The sequence below is a fragment of the Pelophylax lessonae genome (assembly GCF_965119305.1).
Source record: "Pelophylax lessonae genome assembly, chromosome: 4".
NCBI lineage: Eukaryota > Metazoa > Chordata > Amphibia > Anura > Ranidae > Pelophylax > Pelophylax lessonae.
In genome coordinates, this window is record NC_138771.1 from 164,926,280 (window position 1) to 164,943,197 (window position 16,918).

At 40.0% G+C, this 16,918-nt stretch overlaps 1 protein-coding gene across 1 annotated transcript in view; it reads left to right on the forward strand.

Moving 5' to 3' along the window:
• Nucleotides 1-16,918, forward strand: part of LOC309552573 (uncharacterized protein) — a gene marked incomplete at both ends in the record, with an annotated part of 487,483 nt that overhangs the window by 318,617 nt on the left and 151,948 nt on the right. The window contains one exon of the mRNA XM_082253522.1: nucleotides 9,659-9,739. Within this exon, the coding sequence (XP_082109648.1) occupies nucleotides 9,659-9,739 (81 nt within the window). The remainder of the gene's footprint in view (nucleotides 1-9,658; nucleotides 9,740-16,918) is intronic.

The following is a 16,918-nucleotide window of genomic DNA, read 5'->3' on the forward strand; positions in this document are numbered from 1 at the left end:
GTCCTCTTACTTCCAATTTGGGCACTGCGTGTGTGCCGTGCAATGTACTGTGCCATCCTATATGAGTGGTGTGTTAAGTAGTACTATTCTTATCAGTTTAATCCCTGTTACGTTACGTCCCCTATCAGGGGCCGGTGTACGGAATAGATTTTAGGAATATAAAGTGGTGGGCACTGCAGTGGGCACAGTACAGTCTGTGGACCTGACACTCACTGGCAGGCAACTGCAATTATAAAAAATAAATTATTTTTTAATCTGCAAGGTGCTGTGCCACCGTATATGAGTGGTGGGCACTGCAGTGGGCACAGTACAGTCTGTGGACCTGACACTCACTGGCAGGCAACTGCAATTATAAAAAATAAATTATTTTTTGATTTGCAAGGTGCTGTGCCACCGTATATGAGTGGTGGGCACTGCAGTGGGCACAGTATAGTCTGGGAACCTGACACTCACTGGCAGGCAACTGCAATTATAAAAAATAAATTATTTTTTAATTTGCAGGTTGCTGTGCCACCGCATATGAGTGGTGGGCACTGCAGTGGGCACAGTGCAGTCTGTGGACCTGACACTCACTGGCAGGCAACTGCAATTATAAAAAATAAATAATTTTTTGATTTGCAAGGTGCTGTTCCACCGTATTTGAGTGGTGGGCACTGCAGTGGGCATAGTACAGTCTGTGGACCTGACACTCACTGGCAGGCAACTGCAATTATAAAAAATAAATTATTTTTTGACCTGCAAGGTGCTGTGCCACCGTATATGAGTGGTGGGCAGTGGGCACAGTACAGTCTGTGGACCTGACACTCACTGGCAGGCAACTGCAATTATGACAGAGGAAAAAATAAACTATTTTTTTAACTGCAAGTCAGATATGATGAAACGCGTCAGTGCGTGGCTACATGGCAGACCGGAGAAGTGATTGGGTGAGCGGCGGCGGTTCCTCTATGTCCGGTACAACAGTATGGAGGTGGTGAGGACATGGGGAACACCCCCAACCCCTATATTTACATGTGCTGATGATTTTAGGTTGTGGTGAGTGCAATTACTGGATTTAACAATAAAATTCTGAGTTTAAACAGTATTGCACTAGTGGATTCTCCTTTGTTTTTTCCTATATGTACATTGGAGAGGAGAAACAGTCTAAGGAGGACCTCTGGATCTAAGGTTGATTTTCATTGCGCTTGTAGCCCTGACCATGCAAATGGGGGGCATCTTGTTGGGGTGAGATGCCAGCTGATGGGAAATTAATCACGAAGGTGGTGGATTGAAGTGGTGACCCATTATTCAGCACGGAGCTCTTTTTTTACACACCAGTCACTATTTGAGCACATTTTGATTAACGGATTTTATGTTGCACTTGTTATTTTGTGCACAATTTCACTTTATATTTATTAATTGTCAGTATTTGTTGGAATACCGTATTTAGTATATTTTATTTATTTATTCAAGCACTTTAAATGTGTTTTTGCGCAGCTTGTGGGAATATATTTTTCACTTTTTTGATAAAAATAGAGATGATAATAATATAACACTCCAGGGCTATATATATATAAAGGTGACTGTCACATACAAAAATAACAGTAGAGATTTTTTTTAACCACTTGCCGATCGCCTACCGCAGATATACTGCGGCAGGCTGGCTCGGCTGTGCGAACCGACGTATGAGTACGTCAGTTTGCGGGAAAGCTCCTGATGGCGAGCGCGCGCGGCTGTGGATGCCGATCCACGGGGCCGGCGGCTGCAATTTCCGCCAGGCACCCGAGATTGCTCCCCACTGAGAGGGAACGATGGTCTGCTGTTGTAAACAGGGCAGACTGTTGTTTTCTCTGAAATGATCACAAAGCTCCTGTGATCCTCCTATAAAGGATCATAGGTCTCTGTGTTCATTTCACAAGTCCCTCCCCCATACAGTTAGTAAACACTCCCCTAGGCTCAAACTTAACCCTTTGATCGCCCCTGGGTTAACCCCTTCCCTGCCAGTGTCATTATTACACTAACAGTGCATATCTTTAGCACTGATTATTGTAGCAATGTCACTGGTCCCCCCCCCCAAAAGTGTCAAAAATGTCAGTTAGGGGTCCAATCTGCCCGCCACAATGACGCAGTCCCGCTAAAAATCACAGATCGCCGCCATTACTAGTAAAAAAATAAATAAAAATGACATAAATATTTCCCCTAGATTATAGACGAAATAACTTTTGCGCAAACTAATCAAAATACACTTATTGGGGATTTTTTTACCAAAAATATGTAGCAGAATACAGATTAGCCTAAAAGGATGAAAACATTTAATTTTTCTATTATTTTATTTTGGTAATGTTATATAGCAGATATTAGTTTTTATTTCAGAATTGTCACAATTTTTTTGTTTATAGCGCAATAAATACAAATCGCTCAGGTCATCAAATACCACCAAAAGAAAGCTCTATTTATTTGGGTACAGCATCACACGACCATGCAATTGTCCATTAAAGTAATGCAGTGCAGAATCGCAAAAAATAGCCTGGTCATTAAGGGGGCAAATCCTTCCAGTCCTGAAGTGGTTAAAGAAAATTGGCACTGAATCAGTTGAAATTACTAGAAGTTAAGCAATATTATAAACAGGTGATGCAAGTCTACCACAAACTTGTTCAGAAGAGATAACCTAAAGTCATGAATGAAGATTTTAAGGCCCTAATATACAGTAAACAGTATATACAAAAAAAAAACACAATGCAAGAGAATGTAAAGAATAAACAAGTTCCACATATCTACACGCTCAAAAGTATACTTATGATTCATAGTTTTTTTTTTTTTTACATCAGGACTTGTATGTTTCAAGCGTCATTTCAAACCCGTGATACCTCTGTAATTGATTTTCAGTAGTGCTTTTAGTTGCTATTATTGTCCTGTACATAGTTACCTTAAATCTCCGTAGGGACTTACTGCCTTATAGTGATGATGTTTTTTTAAGATTTCCACTGTAGTGAGTCACATTTATCTACGACAACAAATTAAAGAACATCTTGCTAAAAAAAAAAAAAAAAAAGCAAAATGTAAGAAGATATTGTTTTTTTAAATCAAGTTTTACGTATTGGTTTAGTGGCTGTTTCTCTAAAATCAGGGTTGCTATAGAAACTTTTCAAACTAACATATTCCTACTATCGTACCTATGCTTTATCACTGCCATTTTCTCTTCTGTCTCCTTAAGGTTCTTTTCAATCACTGATTTGCAACCACATACAAGTACACATAAACTCAAAGTCCTTCCTGTTTTAAAGAAAGTACTGCAGGAAAGTTATCATAATTGCTTTTATTAGAGAAGAAATAGCTCTCATTTAGTTCTAGTTACCATCTTATTCCCACAGAAACGCACACTGATACAGTATTGTCCACTCTTGGTGTGATTCACAGCACACTGAAACTGACAGAATATTTATGGGCATAGTTAATTTTCTTTTTATCATTTTCACGACACAAACCTTGGAGACTTGCAATTATTAATCAGAATTATCTAGTGCTTTCAAACAAAAAGATCAGGGGTTAGGCTGAAGTGATAAGGATAGGAGAGTTCTACAGTGATGATGATTGGCTCAGAGAAATGGTGACATCACATATTCAGTTCACCTCTTCAGATAGATTTCTATTTCTATATGTTAATAAAAATTGGAAGAATAATTAAACATTCATTACTTTTTTTGCTTATATATTTTGTCCTTGCATTAGTTCAGTGTGTAGCAAAGACCATATATTGTAATTAAGATGTTGGATATCAACACACTGAGGATTATTAATAAAACTTAAAAAACAAAAAAAAACAGAATTTTAGGCATCAAACATAAATCTACTATGGGTTTTTACAATGCAGGTTGTTTTAGTTAGCATGCTCTACTAATCTTCCATATTCCTGTACCTCTGTTGTGTATTTAGAGATGTGTATTTTAAATGTTTCCAGTATGACTGCCTTTTATAGGTTTAATAATACTTAGATATTCAGGTTACATTTTTGCTGAAATGTATGCTAAACTTTGCTCCTGGGTTTAACATAGAAGGTGGTTATCAGTGTCCCATGGTGATCCATAGACATTAGACAGCTGCACTGTAATGTCTTAGGCAATAATACACTGTAATGTAATGTCTTAGGCAATAAAACAGAAAAACATACAGTGCAAACAGATCACGGTGTAGTATTAGTACACTAATACACTATGATCTATTTGCTCTGTAATCTGGATGTCAAACTCAATGAGCCCTGGTCCATCAGCCTTGTTCAATGCTGCCGACATTGGGGGGGGGGGGTGTTCAGAGGTAAGCAGAGTAGGGATTACAGTTTAGAGGGCAAACATGACCAAAGTGAGGATGTGCAGAGGTGCAAAGATAAGCAGAGGCATGTGGAGCTAAGTAGGGATGAGGGCGTTTGAGGTGTAGGGGATGGTTTGGGGGGCAGAGGATGGTTTGGGATGCAGAGGTTAGCATCCTTCAGATGTTACAGAGCGCGCATATCCCCATACATTGCTTGTAGGGCAACCCCTTCACTCTTACGGCAATGTGGCTCCACCAACAGTTTGCTGTGGTGCTCTATGCAGGCGACATTACTACCCTACTAAAACTACCCAAAGGCACCCTCTCTCTCCCCCCCTCCTACCTCTCTCTCTCCCCCTCTCTCTCTCACATTTTCTTTCTTTCACCCCCCTCTCTCTCGCCCCCCCATCCCCTCACTCTCCCCCCCTCTGTCTTCCCCCCCCCATCCTCCTCTCTCTCATGCTCTTCTTTCTTTCACCCCTCTCTCTCTCTCGCTCACCCTCCTCTCTCTCACTGCTCCCTCTCTCACCCCCCATCCCCTCTCCCTCTCTCTCTCTCTCTCTCACACACACACATTTCATTTTTCTTTGACCCCCCTCTCTCTCACCCCTTCATCCCCTTCTCTAACTCCCCCCCCCCTATTTAATTTAATTTGTTTAAATATTTAATTTGTTTTAACAAACAATTGTTTGCATTTTCATTTTATTTATTTCCCTAAAAAGGCCCACTAAAATTCTCAGCACCAAACCCATGATGCTCTTAATTCGGCCCTGTTTTTACTTTTATTTCTTACTAGCATGTAATGTCTTAGGGCCCCTTAAGGTGAATCTGTGGCCAAGCCTGGACATTCAAGGAATTAAATATTTCCAGCAATCAATAAATGAGTATTAAAATAAGCCCTTGCTTTCATCTTTAGCTGCAGACATCTGGAGAAATTCATCTTCAAAGTTAGGTTAAGCTTTGAGGTAATTCAAATCCTCTCTTTCTCTGTCTCTCAGCAGCTCAGCTCACCCTTCTCCCAGTCCCAGAGCTCTTTTTCCACATTTCAGTTAGATTTTGGAAGGCTGGAAAAAAGCTAAGTCACTGCTGGGAAGGGGTAGATGAGCTGGCTTGAACTTGATGTGAACTTCAGTGATTCTCCTGTTAACTTTGAGAAAGAATTGCTTCACAATTCCTGCAGCTACAGAAATTAGTGAGAGCTTGGTTTGAAACATATTTATTTTTTATTTATTTATGTATTTATTTATTTATTATAGGTATTTATATTGCAACATTAGTTTACGCAGCACTTTACACGTATTTATTGTACATTCACATCAGTCCCTGCCCTCAAGGAGCTGACAATCTAAGATATATTTAAATACTTAAATGTCCATAGTTTTGCCAAAGTTACACTTTAGGCCAGTGACTTGAGAATTTTGGACTGGTAGGGCATGCCTAACCTTGTCACTCGTGACAACTATAGAACCCCAGGATAACTGAGCTTAATTTAGACTCCATATGCCTGTAGTCAGGACCATAAAAATCCTTCTGCAATCGGTTTTGAATCATCAGAACATCAGCATGAAAATATTAGACTTCTAATGGGAAACGCATGTTTCAGTTTAAATCATAGTACAATGGAACAATATGACCTGACTATTGTTCTAGGCAGCACTCCTGCATTTCTGTATCATGATGTTGCACAGAAAGTGTAAATTGATTTATGTTAAAATTAGATAGTAAACATTACACAACGTGCTTCTTTGTCACTACTGTCTGTGTATTTAATAAATGGTAAAATAACAATTTAGGTTAAATATTAATGCAACAATTTATTCTTATACAGAACACTGCTATAATAAAGCTTTGGATGACATATAGTTAAATGTGTTTTAGCGCAATAGTCAATCGTCAGGGCTAGTGGGAGGTGAATTTTTGATTTTCTAAATGCTTTCAGATCTGAGCAGTTTCAGTGCTAGGATATTTTGGTAAATAATGCAGCAATTCTCTTAGAAAGTACTTGCAAGTGATAATGGATTATCAATATGGAAATCTTTTTCCTCCCTTTCGAATAATCACAGATTTGCTGTCCTCTGAGAATTCATTTAAGGCAGCAAGAAGTGCCTCTTATTCATCATCTCTTGGAATTACGAGCCATCTCCCCCATACTCATGTAATAGGTATTTTGTCATAATATGCTAACTTACTTCCATAACACACTACACAGCCACGCAGACAAGTTTTCTCAAGAAAACTTTTTTAATTGCTTTAACAGATGTTCCTAAGGTACCTAATACAAGCTAACCTGGAAACTCTGTGTGTGTATCCACACAACTATAAAAGCATGGAGAGAATAGATCAAAGGATATAAAGTCTTGTGGTTGAAAACGTGAAAAACTACCTGTGTTGCTGACAGCAGTCATTCATCTCCCAGTCTCAAAAACCTGAAAGCTTGAATATGAGAGGTCTTTGTATATAATAGGGAAATACTTTCATTAACATTATTTCAATTATGTGGTCCAAGGAGATAGTCTGCAGCAAGAAAGGAGGGATGGGGGTGGGGTTGGGTACAATAACTGAATATGTAGTATCAGAAATAACTAAGAGATTAGGTGAAATAAAAAGAAGACTAAGTCACAATGCTCTGATACCTCTAAAATTGTAAACAAGATGGGCTAAAATGACAGAGTGAAATACAGAATAAGCCTTATACTATAAGGTATGGATGAACTAAAAATCACTTATTTCCATCATAAAAACATAACAAGAGGGAACTGCATGTATGAAATAATAAACTGAAACTAAACTGCCATTTGCAGGGGCTGTTCTTGCCAATAATGGCAGACTTCCTTCTGTATTTGTCCTTCTCCAGCACTGAAAGTTCAGGCTATCCATTCCACCATCTTCTTTGGGTTCAGTATCTTAACTCTATAGACATTGAGTGACAACTGATGGTGTGACTCCGGCGCATGTGTGTTTGAGTCAACTAGTCCCAGGACCCAGTTCCACTTTTGGCTTTTATAGATGCTAGGATTGTTTATTGCACTTTAGGCAGTGTAGACAGATAACAAAATGGCTTGAAGTAAGTTTTTTTCAGCAGAAGAGACTTAAAATGTCCAACAGTTTTTGGTAATTTTTGAGTTTAGTACTGCTGTAACAGTTCAATTTAGGATAAACCTTAAAACAAAACCTGAAAATAAAGGTCTTGCTGAGGGTCCTCAGTACTCTGCATAAGTTATGGGAAACTTTCACACCTCCAAATCCTCTAGCAAATTGCAGGGTGTTCCCAACCATCCAGATGTGGCTCCACCCTTGCATTTGTAGTAACCCATTCCTAATTATATTCATTTGTCAGTTGAAGAAGTGGGATTTGAAAAGTAAAATGGAGAACAACATGTATTTCTGTGCATCCAATCCTGAGATTTACACAGTTCTCTTACACACTACAACAATTTTTAGTTAGGGAATATAGTGGGGTCCCCTTTCGATTGTCAGTGTTCTGACAGGATAATGAAAGCGCAAATGGCTTATACCGAGTCAAATTCAAGTACTTGCCCTAGTTTCATTTAAAAAAAAATACATTTATTGTGTCAGTACAGGACACAGAGCTGCATTTATTACATGGTTTGTATGATCTGGCCTGAGTAAACTGAAATTAATTCACGTATGCGCAAATAAGCATTATCAATGATCTTTCCACTGCTCTACTGAATTAGCTCTACAGAGGTATTAATTATAATAATATTAATAATATTAATCATCATAATATTAATGGTAATAATATATTTTTATCCCCAGGCTTTAGCAGGTCTTAATGGACTAAACGAATAGAAAGGATCTAAGGGTGACAGAGGGTTACATGTGTGTTCTTTATATCTGCCCACAAAGTTCAGCTTTTAAAGCATTTTAAGTAGCAAAAGAGACACAATAAATTATAAGGATTCCATGTCCTGCAGGGTAAGCCAACAAAGAGAGTTCTGGGTTTATAAGGTCACTGTAGGAACAGGGGAGTGAGGGACTAGTCACTGATGCCTCAAGCAGCAATAAGTGAGGAAATCTCCATTCCCTCATGTGTTGTCTGACCCAAAATCTCATACTTAAGCTGCATATACACCAGTAGAATTCTGTTTAACATTTTTAATCGTAAGAAGGTTTTAAAATTGGCTTTAGACTGAAATTCAGCCAAGAGGCTGATCTAATGATTGATTCCTCTCCAATGGGACTGTTGGTTTGTTTTTCTATGAGGAGTTCCCCTACCAGTATACAATAGCACAGTAGGGAGGATTCCTTTATCCACCTCGAATGTGTGGATGAGGGAATCCAATCATTTTTTTTTTTTTTATCAGCCACCCCAGCAAAAATCCACCGATGACCAGTCTAAGAACGTTGTTAGAATGTTCGTTCCTTTTTCTAATCATAATCAGGGTCAAATCAACATTTATTTTTGATTGCAGTGATAAAAAAATTAAAAGGAATAGAATGGAAAATTGTTCTTGAATGTACAAATTTCTAACAGTTTATGTGGTTTTCATTTAATAACGTCTATTATTTCTTGATGTTTGCCACATCATCAACAGCTGTGACATTTATATACTTATGCTGTTCTTGTGTTTTCCTATCTGGAATTCCCTTTTTCTATATATTGAAGGCTGTTGATATGTGTCTCGTGGTGGTCCAATGTTATTCAATGCCACCGGATTGTATCTGTTCGCTTAAAGTACAATAAAGAACCTGTTTAATAAAAAAAAAAAAAAATCTATTAATTTAAAAATTGAATGCTAAAAACAAAAAACTGTAACTGCTTTCAAATGACATTTGTAAGTTCTAAGGCTTTTCCAAAGACATTTATTGTGAATTTTTGTTAGAAATTTTACTAGTGTATACCCAGCTTTATTCTTTTAATGAGGAGAGAAAAAAAGCTATGAAGGGTCTTCAAAACGTTTCCGCACTTTTATATTTTTGTTTGAAAGGATGAGGGTGGGAGGAGTAGTAATTGGTTGTGTCAGAGAGTGTCATGTGACTGGTCTGCCTGGCAAGCCAGCTGACCTTGCAGTTTAAGAGTTGTCACCTGTGGTGAAGATGGCTGCGAAACGTATCAAAAAAAAGTGCGGAAACTTTTTGAAGAACCCTCATATTTTAAATATCATCTTACAAGAGGTGTCCCAAGGTAACCTATTACATTTCTTTGCGTCCTTGTTTTTAGCTAACTGGGTTATGAACCTACCAAAATACTGGTATTACATAAAATGATTTGTATGATCTGGCCTTGGTAAACTGAACTGATTCTGCTGTTTATGCCGTTAAAGACATTTTACATAATCTTTCCACTACTATACTGAATTCACTTAAAATAGGTAATAATATTAATAAAAATAATATATGATTTCATCCACAGGGTACAGCAGGTCTTGACGGGCTAAATGGGCAGAAAGGATCTAAGGGTGACAGAGGGTTTCAAGGACAAAAGGGAGATCCGGTAAGAGTATACTGTATCTGTTGCATAATTAACTGTACATATAAGCAATAATTTGTCTTTTACAAAGTAAATAACAGTAGTATTACCTAATTGTATCACTGATAAATGTTCTTACACACTAAATAACTAGAATGTCTTTATTTACACAAATGCGATAAACTACTTGTGAAAAAACATGCCACTATACCTAGGGAATGCTAAACTTTAGATTTTTGGTTCACTACTTCTGTTAATTATCTCTCAAGCTGTTGCTTCTTTAGATCATATGTTCTGTCGCTTATTGTACTTGCTCACTGCATGTCTTTGGAGGTTTACAGTAAACACTCATGCAAATCAAGAATAATAAAGTAAAGAAGTCTGATTAGCTTGCCAAATCTCACTGGTTTTGTTTGTGTTAGAATAATACACTATATACAGCATGGATACATATAAAACTATGAAGAAAAACTTGGTCTCCTGCAAAAAATAGTTTCTATGCAATGGAATATTGGTTAACAGTGGCACTCAAAATATATCAGAATTTCAGTACCTAAATACAATGTCAAGGAAATTGGTCAGTATATTTGAAATTGCCATTTCTGATTTGCTTATTCAAGCTGCATACTGTGGGACTGTCATCCTTATCATTGCTTTGCTACTTGGTGCATTGCTGACCTGAATGAGGAAACCTGATTGCTCCAATTAAGTGACTCAGCAAGCAGCAATGCAAAGACAAGGATGTCAAGGCTGGAGCATGCAGCTTGAACAAGCAAATTAGAAATGGCAGCTCCCATAGTCCTTTCCAGACAGACTGCTTGTGTGTTTTACCATACTGCAAGTTTATGTATTCTGAGGGATTAACTTGGCATCAGGGTGCATTTATAAATAGACCATGCTTCTAAACTATAAAAGTGTCAACAATTCAATCAATTACTGTATAATAATATGTACCAAAATATAGCTTAGGAAGATAACCAAAAAAACTAAAAAACAGGTTATGAAACCAAAGTCACACCAAATGTAAATGATATTACCAAAAGTATTGAGACAACTGCCTTTACACGCACATTATCTTTAATGGCATCCCAGTCTTAAGCCCCATACACACACAACGATTATCGACCGACCGATCGTCCGACTTTTGTCCAGAGTTGTGTTTTGTTGGTTGGAATGTGCCTAGACTGCACACGAATTTTCTCGCCCAACAAAAATCTACTTCAGAAGTGATGTCATGTGTTGGTTAGCTTTCTTTGTGTTCTTTCTTCACTGAGCATGCCCAGACTTGCTCATTAGATTTTTCCCTGTTGAAATCTGTACTGACCGTGTTTGGACGGCAGACAAAAATTTTATAGTCTGCACACCAGATTTTTTTTTGGCCGAAAAGTCAGAGTCGGTTGTCGGAAGCATCATACTAACAAGCCGAAAATCGACAGATCGGTCGTTGGACGAAAATTCCCTGCCAATTTTCGATGCGTGTGTACGAGGCTTTAGTCTGTAGGGCTCAATATTGAGTTGGCCCACCCTTTGCAGCTATAACAGCTTCAATTCTTCTGTGAAGGCTATCTACAAGGTTTAGGGTTGTGTATATGGAAATGTTTGACCATTCTTCCAGAAGTGCATTTGCGAAGTCCACAAATGTGGACGAGAAGCCCTGGCTTGCAGTTTCCACTCAAATTCATCCCAAAGGTGTTCTATCGGGTTGAGGTCAGGACTCTGTGCAGGCCAGTCAAGTTCCTCCACCCCAAACTCCATGTCTTTATGGACCTTCTTTGTGCATTGGTGCTCAGTCATGTTGTAACAGGAAGGGGCCATCCCCAAACTGTTCCTACAAAGTTGTGAATTTGTACAAAGTATCTTGTTATGCTGACGCCTTAAGAGTTCCCTTCACTGGAACTAAAGGGTCAAGCCCAACCCCTGAAAAACAACCCCACACCAATTCCCCCCACCCACACTAAATGATTTGGACCAGTGCAAAAAGCAAGGTCCGTAAAAACATGGATGAGAGAGTTTGATGTGGAGGAACTTGATAGGCCTGCACAGAGTCCTAACCTCAACCCAATAGAACACCTTTGGTATGAATTAGAGGGCAGACTGTGAGCCAAGCCTTCTCGCCCACATCAGTGCCTGACCTCAAAAATATGCTACTAGAAGAATGTTCAAACATTCCCATAGACTCACTCCTAAACCTTGTGGACAGCCTTCCCAGAAGAGTTGAAGCTGTTAAAGCTGCAAAGGGTGGGTCAACTTAATATTGAACCTTATGGACTAAGGCTGGGGTGCCATTAAAGTTCATGTGCGTGTTTGTGCTTGTTGTCCAGAAATGGTCCAGAAATGGTGATCAAGAGTTCACGCTTCTATGGAAAAATATAACTTGTGCCCACTTCAAAAGTGCTCAGAATGACACCACATTTACACTCACCACAAGGGTTAGACCCTCTACTGCTAGATAGGTGTCTGGGTTTTTTGGGGACAAGCACACTGTGTATCTTTACACCAACTGCACCATTCAGATATGACAGTGTTTAGATCTTCCTAATATTATGCACTGCAACTCCAAAAACAATATCATGGAGAAATATTTATTGCGCAAAGCAGTCAAATTTATATCAAAAAATATAAAACACTTTTTTTCAATGCACTCACATGAATTTCTGCTTATAGACTGGCACCGGGTACATTCACGCTGATTATTAGAAAATGGCCACGCAAAACCAGAAGTGGCTTGCGTTCTAAAGACAGGATGTGATGTCACTGGAAGTGACGTATTGACCAGGGAACACAGCCTGTTTTGTCTGGGATTGGACATCACATCCTGTCTTTGGAGAGCAACCACTGCCATTCTCTCTGTCAGGCCAGATCTAGCCTGTCTGATGTGGGGGTACAGTAAAAAATGTCAGGGGGGTCAGAGGATGCGAGATCAGCAGGCCAGTGTATCTAAGTCAGTAGGACACTGAACAGGGGTTAGCAGGGCAGAAGATCGGGTCAACAGTTTGTAGGGAAGTGTACAGAAGCTATTTGTTTGTACAGCAGTGTACAGTGGGTTAGCAGGGCAGAGGACAGGGGATAGCAGGGCAGTGTGCATTTGGTCAACAGGGCAGTGTAAAGGGGGTCAGCAGAGCAGAGGATGGGATGTCTGTCAGCAGGGTATTGTACAAGAGTCAGTAGGGCGGTGTACAGAGGGTCAGTAAGGCAGAGGATTGGGGTCAGCAGGGCAGAGTATGGGAGGTCAGCAGGGGGGTGTACAAGAGTCAGTAGGACAGTGTGCAGTGGGTCAATAGGACAGAATATAGGGGTTAGCAGAGCAGGTGACAGGTGTCAGCAGGGAAAAGAACAGGAGTTATCAGGGCAGAGGACAGGATGTCAGAAGAGCGGAGGGCAGGGGGTCAGAGAAGGGCAGTATACAGGGGTAAGCAGAGCAGAGAAAAGGGAGTCACAAGGGCAGAGGAAAAATGGTCACAAGGAGAGAGATAAGGGGATCAGTAGGGCAGTGTACAGGGGTCAGTAGGGCAGGTTGTAGGGGTCATCAGGATGGAGGACGGGAGTCAGCAGTGCAGGGGACAGGAGTAAGTACAGCAGAGCACAGGGGTCACAAGGGCAGAGGACAAGGATTAGCAGGAAATATGAAAGGAGGTCAGCAGAACAGTGGATAGGGGTCTGCAGAACAATGTACACTGGTCAGTAGGGCAGTTTACAGGGGTCAGCAGGACAGAGGATAGGGATCAGCAGGGCAGTATACAGGGGTCATCAGGGCAAAGGACAGGGATCAATAGGGCAGTGTACAGGGGTCAGCAGGGCAGAAGACACTGGTCAGTAGAGAAGAGGACAGGGTCACTGCTGGCAGGGCACTTAGCAGATCTGCTTCTCCCCACACATATCATGGCTGAGATCAGGTTTTATTACAGACACAGCCTCACTCAGTATGTAGCTTGCTACTGCAGCTGCCATTCTGATCTGAGAATTTCACAGGTCAGAACAGCAACATAGCAGCCAGCTATCCACTGTGAAGATCGAGGCTGTGTTTGTAAGGGAATCTGATCTCAGCTATGTAATGTGTAGGGAAGAGGAGACCTGTTGAGTGCCCTGTGTGCAGTGCGGGCAGTGCTAGGACAAGATCATTTAGCACCTAAGGCGAATATGACAAATTGTCCCCCCCCCCCCATTACCCCAAGGTGTAAGTATCATGTTGAAGCAGAAACTGACCCTTCCCCAAAAAAGTCAGCACTAATCAGCACACGTTCCCCTAAGCATTAATTCAGTTTGCAAGCCACAAACAAATCCTCCTCCTCCAAGTCCAAATACTTCTGGTTGGAGCATTTTCTCATCTCCAACGTATACCAATACACAGTATATGTGTTTTTATGCCCATACCCACGGTCTCATACCTTTGTACCTTCATCCATATTTTGTACTACTTTGAATGTTGTTTGTTACTATCTTTTGTATAGTTTGATCTCATTCATTTTAGGTACCAAGAAAAAATATAACATTTTTACTCAATTGGAAGTGTGGTTGCCTTTATAGTCCCATACCTAGGGTGAATTGTTGTTACTTCTTCTAATAAAAATCTTTGCCCCCCCCCCCCCAAGTCCTGCCTCCCGATGCAAATTCCCCCAAATTCCCCTTCTAACACTAATCACCCCCACCCAAAAAAATCATTCCTCCTAGCACACCTCCTCTTTCCTCTCAAATTTTCCATCCTAGCACAAATCCTACCCCCCCCCCCAAATCCCCACTCCCAGCACAAACCCTCTCCCCCCAAATCCTCCTCTGAGCAAAATCTCCCCAAATCCCTCCTCCTACAGCAACCCTCTCCAAATGACCCTTCCCAGCACAAATCCTCCTCACCACCACCCAAATCACCCAAATATCCCAAATTACCCTTCCCAGCACAAATCCTCTCCTCCTCAAATTCTCCATTCTTGCACAATCCCCCCCCCCCCATATCCCTCCTCTCAGAACCAATTCACCCCCCCCCCCAGCACAAATTCCCCCCATTCCAAATCCCCCTACCCTCTTATAGCACAAATCCTCTCCACCCCAAATCACGCCTCCTAGCACAAATACCCCCCATCCCTCCTCTTAGCCCAAATCCATGTATCCCTTCCTCACACAAATTTCCTCTCCAAATCCTCCCTCCTAGAAAGTTAGGAATAGATAAGTAAAGGGAAAAATGGGGTAGGAAGATATTAGGAAGGGTCCTCAAACATGGCCAAAGCAGATAAGTATTGCTATGTACAGGTATGTACTATACGCTTTAAATTATTTATTGCGTGTTAGAAATTATTCTAGGTAGTTTTAAAGGCGTACCAGTGGGCTGATACCTTATGGAAGAGATTTATGGGATGAACAGAAAATGTCTTCCATGAGACAGATATGATCTATTCTTTGGAAAATTTGTCATATGGTGGGTGGTAGTTGTTTTTTTTTTTTTTCAGTGTAATGGTTTAAATACTTTAGGTACGTTATGTAGATGAGGTGTGATAGATCATTTGTATCGGTCTGCTAAATAGTCTGCACAATGGAATAGAGTAGTCCAAGGGTTATCTTTCATTTTAAAGCCTTGGATCTTTCCAATCAATTTGGATATTTCTACCTAAAAAGTTTGGATGATTGGGCAGTCCTACTAATGTGCTGTTATCATTCTGCAATCCCTCCAATAAAGTAGTGATGCTTCGGAAAAATTGTATGCAATTTGGCTAGAGTGTTGTGCCATCAAGATGAGTTATCTTAATCACATTTGAAGACTTATCTCATCAAATACGAATACAAATACAAAGGTTTTGCTTCCTCCTTTAGTGTGCTACACAGTAATAATACTTTCCCTTTCCTCTCTCCATACAAGTGAAAATATGAAAAAGCATGCAAAAATGTATACGTCTTATCAAAAAAATGAAATCAATCATAGCTTAAAATGTGTAATCTCTGAAATCCACCACATATTTACATGAAATGTTTACATTTTCTTTTTTATTAAAGTAGAATTTTAATGAAAAAATAAAAAAATGTGGATGGGCAGAATTTTTAAAGCATTAGTAAATTCTGCTTTTTTTATATCTACAGGTAAGCCTATATTCAGGCTTACCTGTAGGCACAGTAAATATCTCCTAAATGTGTACAGTTTAGGATATATTTACTTCAGTAGCAGGCAATGACGTGTGCAGCACATGCACACTGAGCTCTCAATGGAAGACATGTCTTTCCAATGGGAGAGCTGTCCCGCTGCCGTGACTCCTGCGTGCATGCATGGGAGTGACGTCATTGTGGCTCAGCCATTTAAACTGCCAGACCTGTGAACCCGGAAGGAGGATTGGGTGAAGATGGAAGCCATTCCATGTCTCTTCTGCATTCAATTTCCTTTACCTCCCTATCCATACTGTAAACTCAGCTCAGTGTAGAATTTCAGCAATCCAGAGTTAAATGAACTTCTGAACATGCCCTGGAGAGATGTTCTGATATTTATATATACACGGCATCTCACAAAAGTAAGTACACCGCTCACATTTTTGTAAATATTTTATTATATATTTTCATGTGACAACACTGAAGAAATGACACTTTGCTACAATGTAAAGTAGTGAGTGCACAACTTGTTTAACAGTGTAAATTTGCTGTCCCCTCAAAATAACTATTGACTGGCCGTGTTTGGAGGAAGAAATATGCTGACTATGACCCTAAGATCACCATCCCTACAGTCAAGCACAGAGGTGGAAATATTATGCTTTGGGGCTGTTTGGTAGAGACTGACTTTGCCACATTGAGGGGCCAATGGACAGGGCCATGTATTGTAAAATCTTGGATGAGAACCTTCTTTTCTCAGCCAGAACACTGAAGATGAGTCATTGATGAGTCTTTCAGCATTACAATGACCCAAAACATACCATCAAGGTAACAAAGGAGTGGCTCAATAAGAAGCACATTAAGGTCATAGAGTGGCCTAGCCAATCTCCAGCCCTTAATCCTATAGAAAATTTATGGAGGGAGATGAAACTTTGAGTTGCCAAGCGACAGTCAAGAAACCTTCAAGATTTAGAGAAGATCAGTAAAAAAAGAGTGGACCAAAATCCCTTCTGAGATATGTGCAAACCTGGTCACTAACTACAAGAAATGTCTTACCGTCTTACCATGCTTGCCAACAAGGGTTTCTCCACCAACTATTAAGTCATGTTTTGCTTGGGGATTAAATACCTATTTTACTCACTG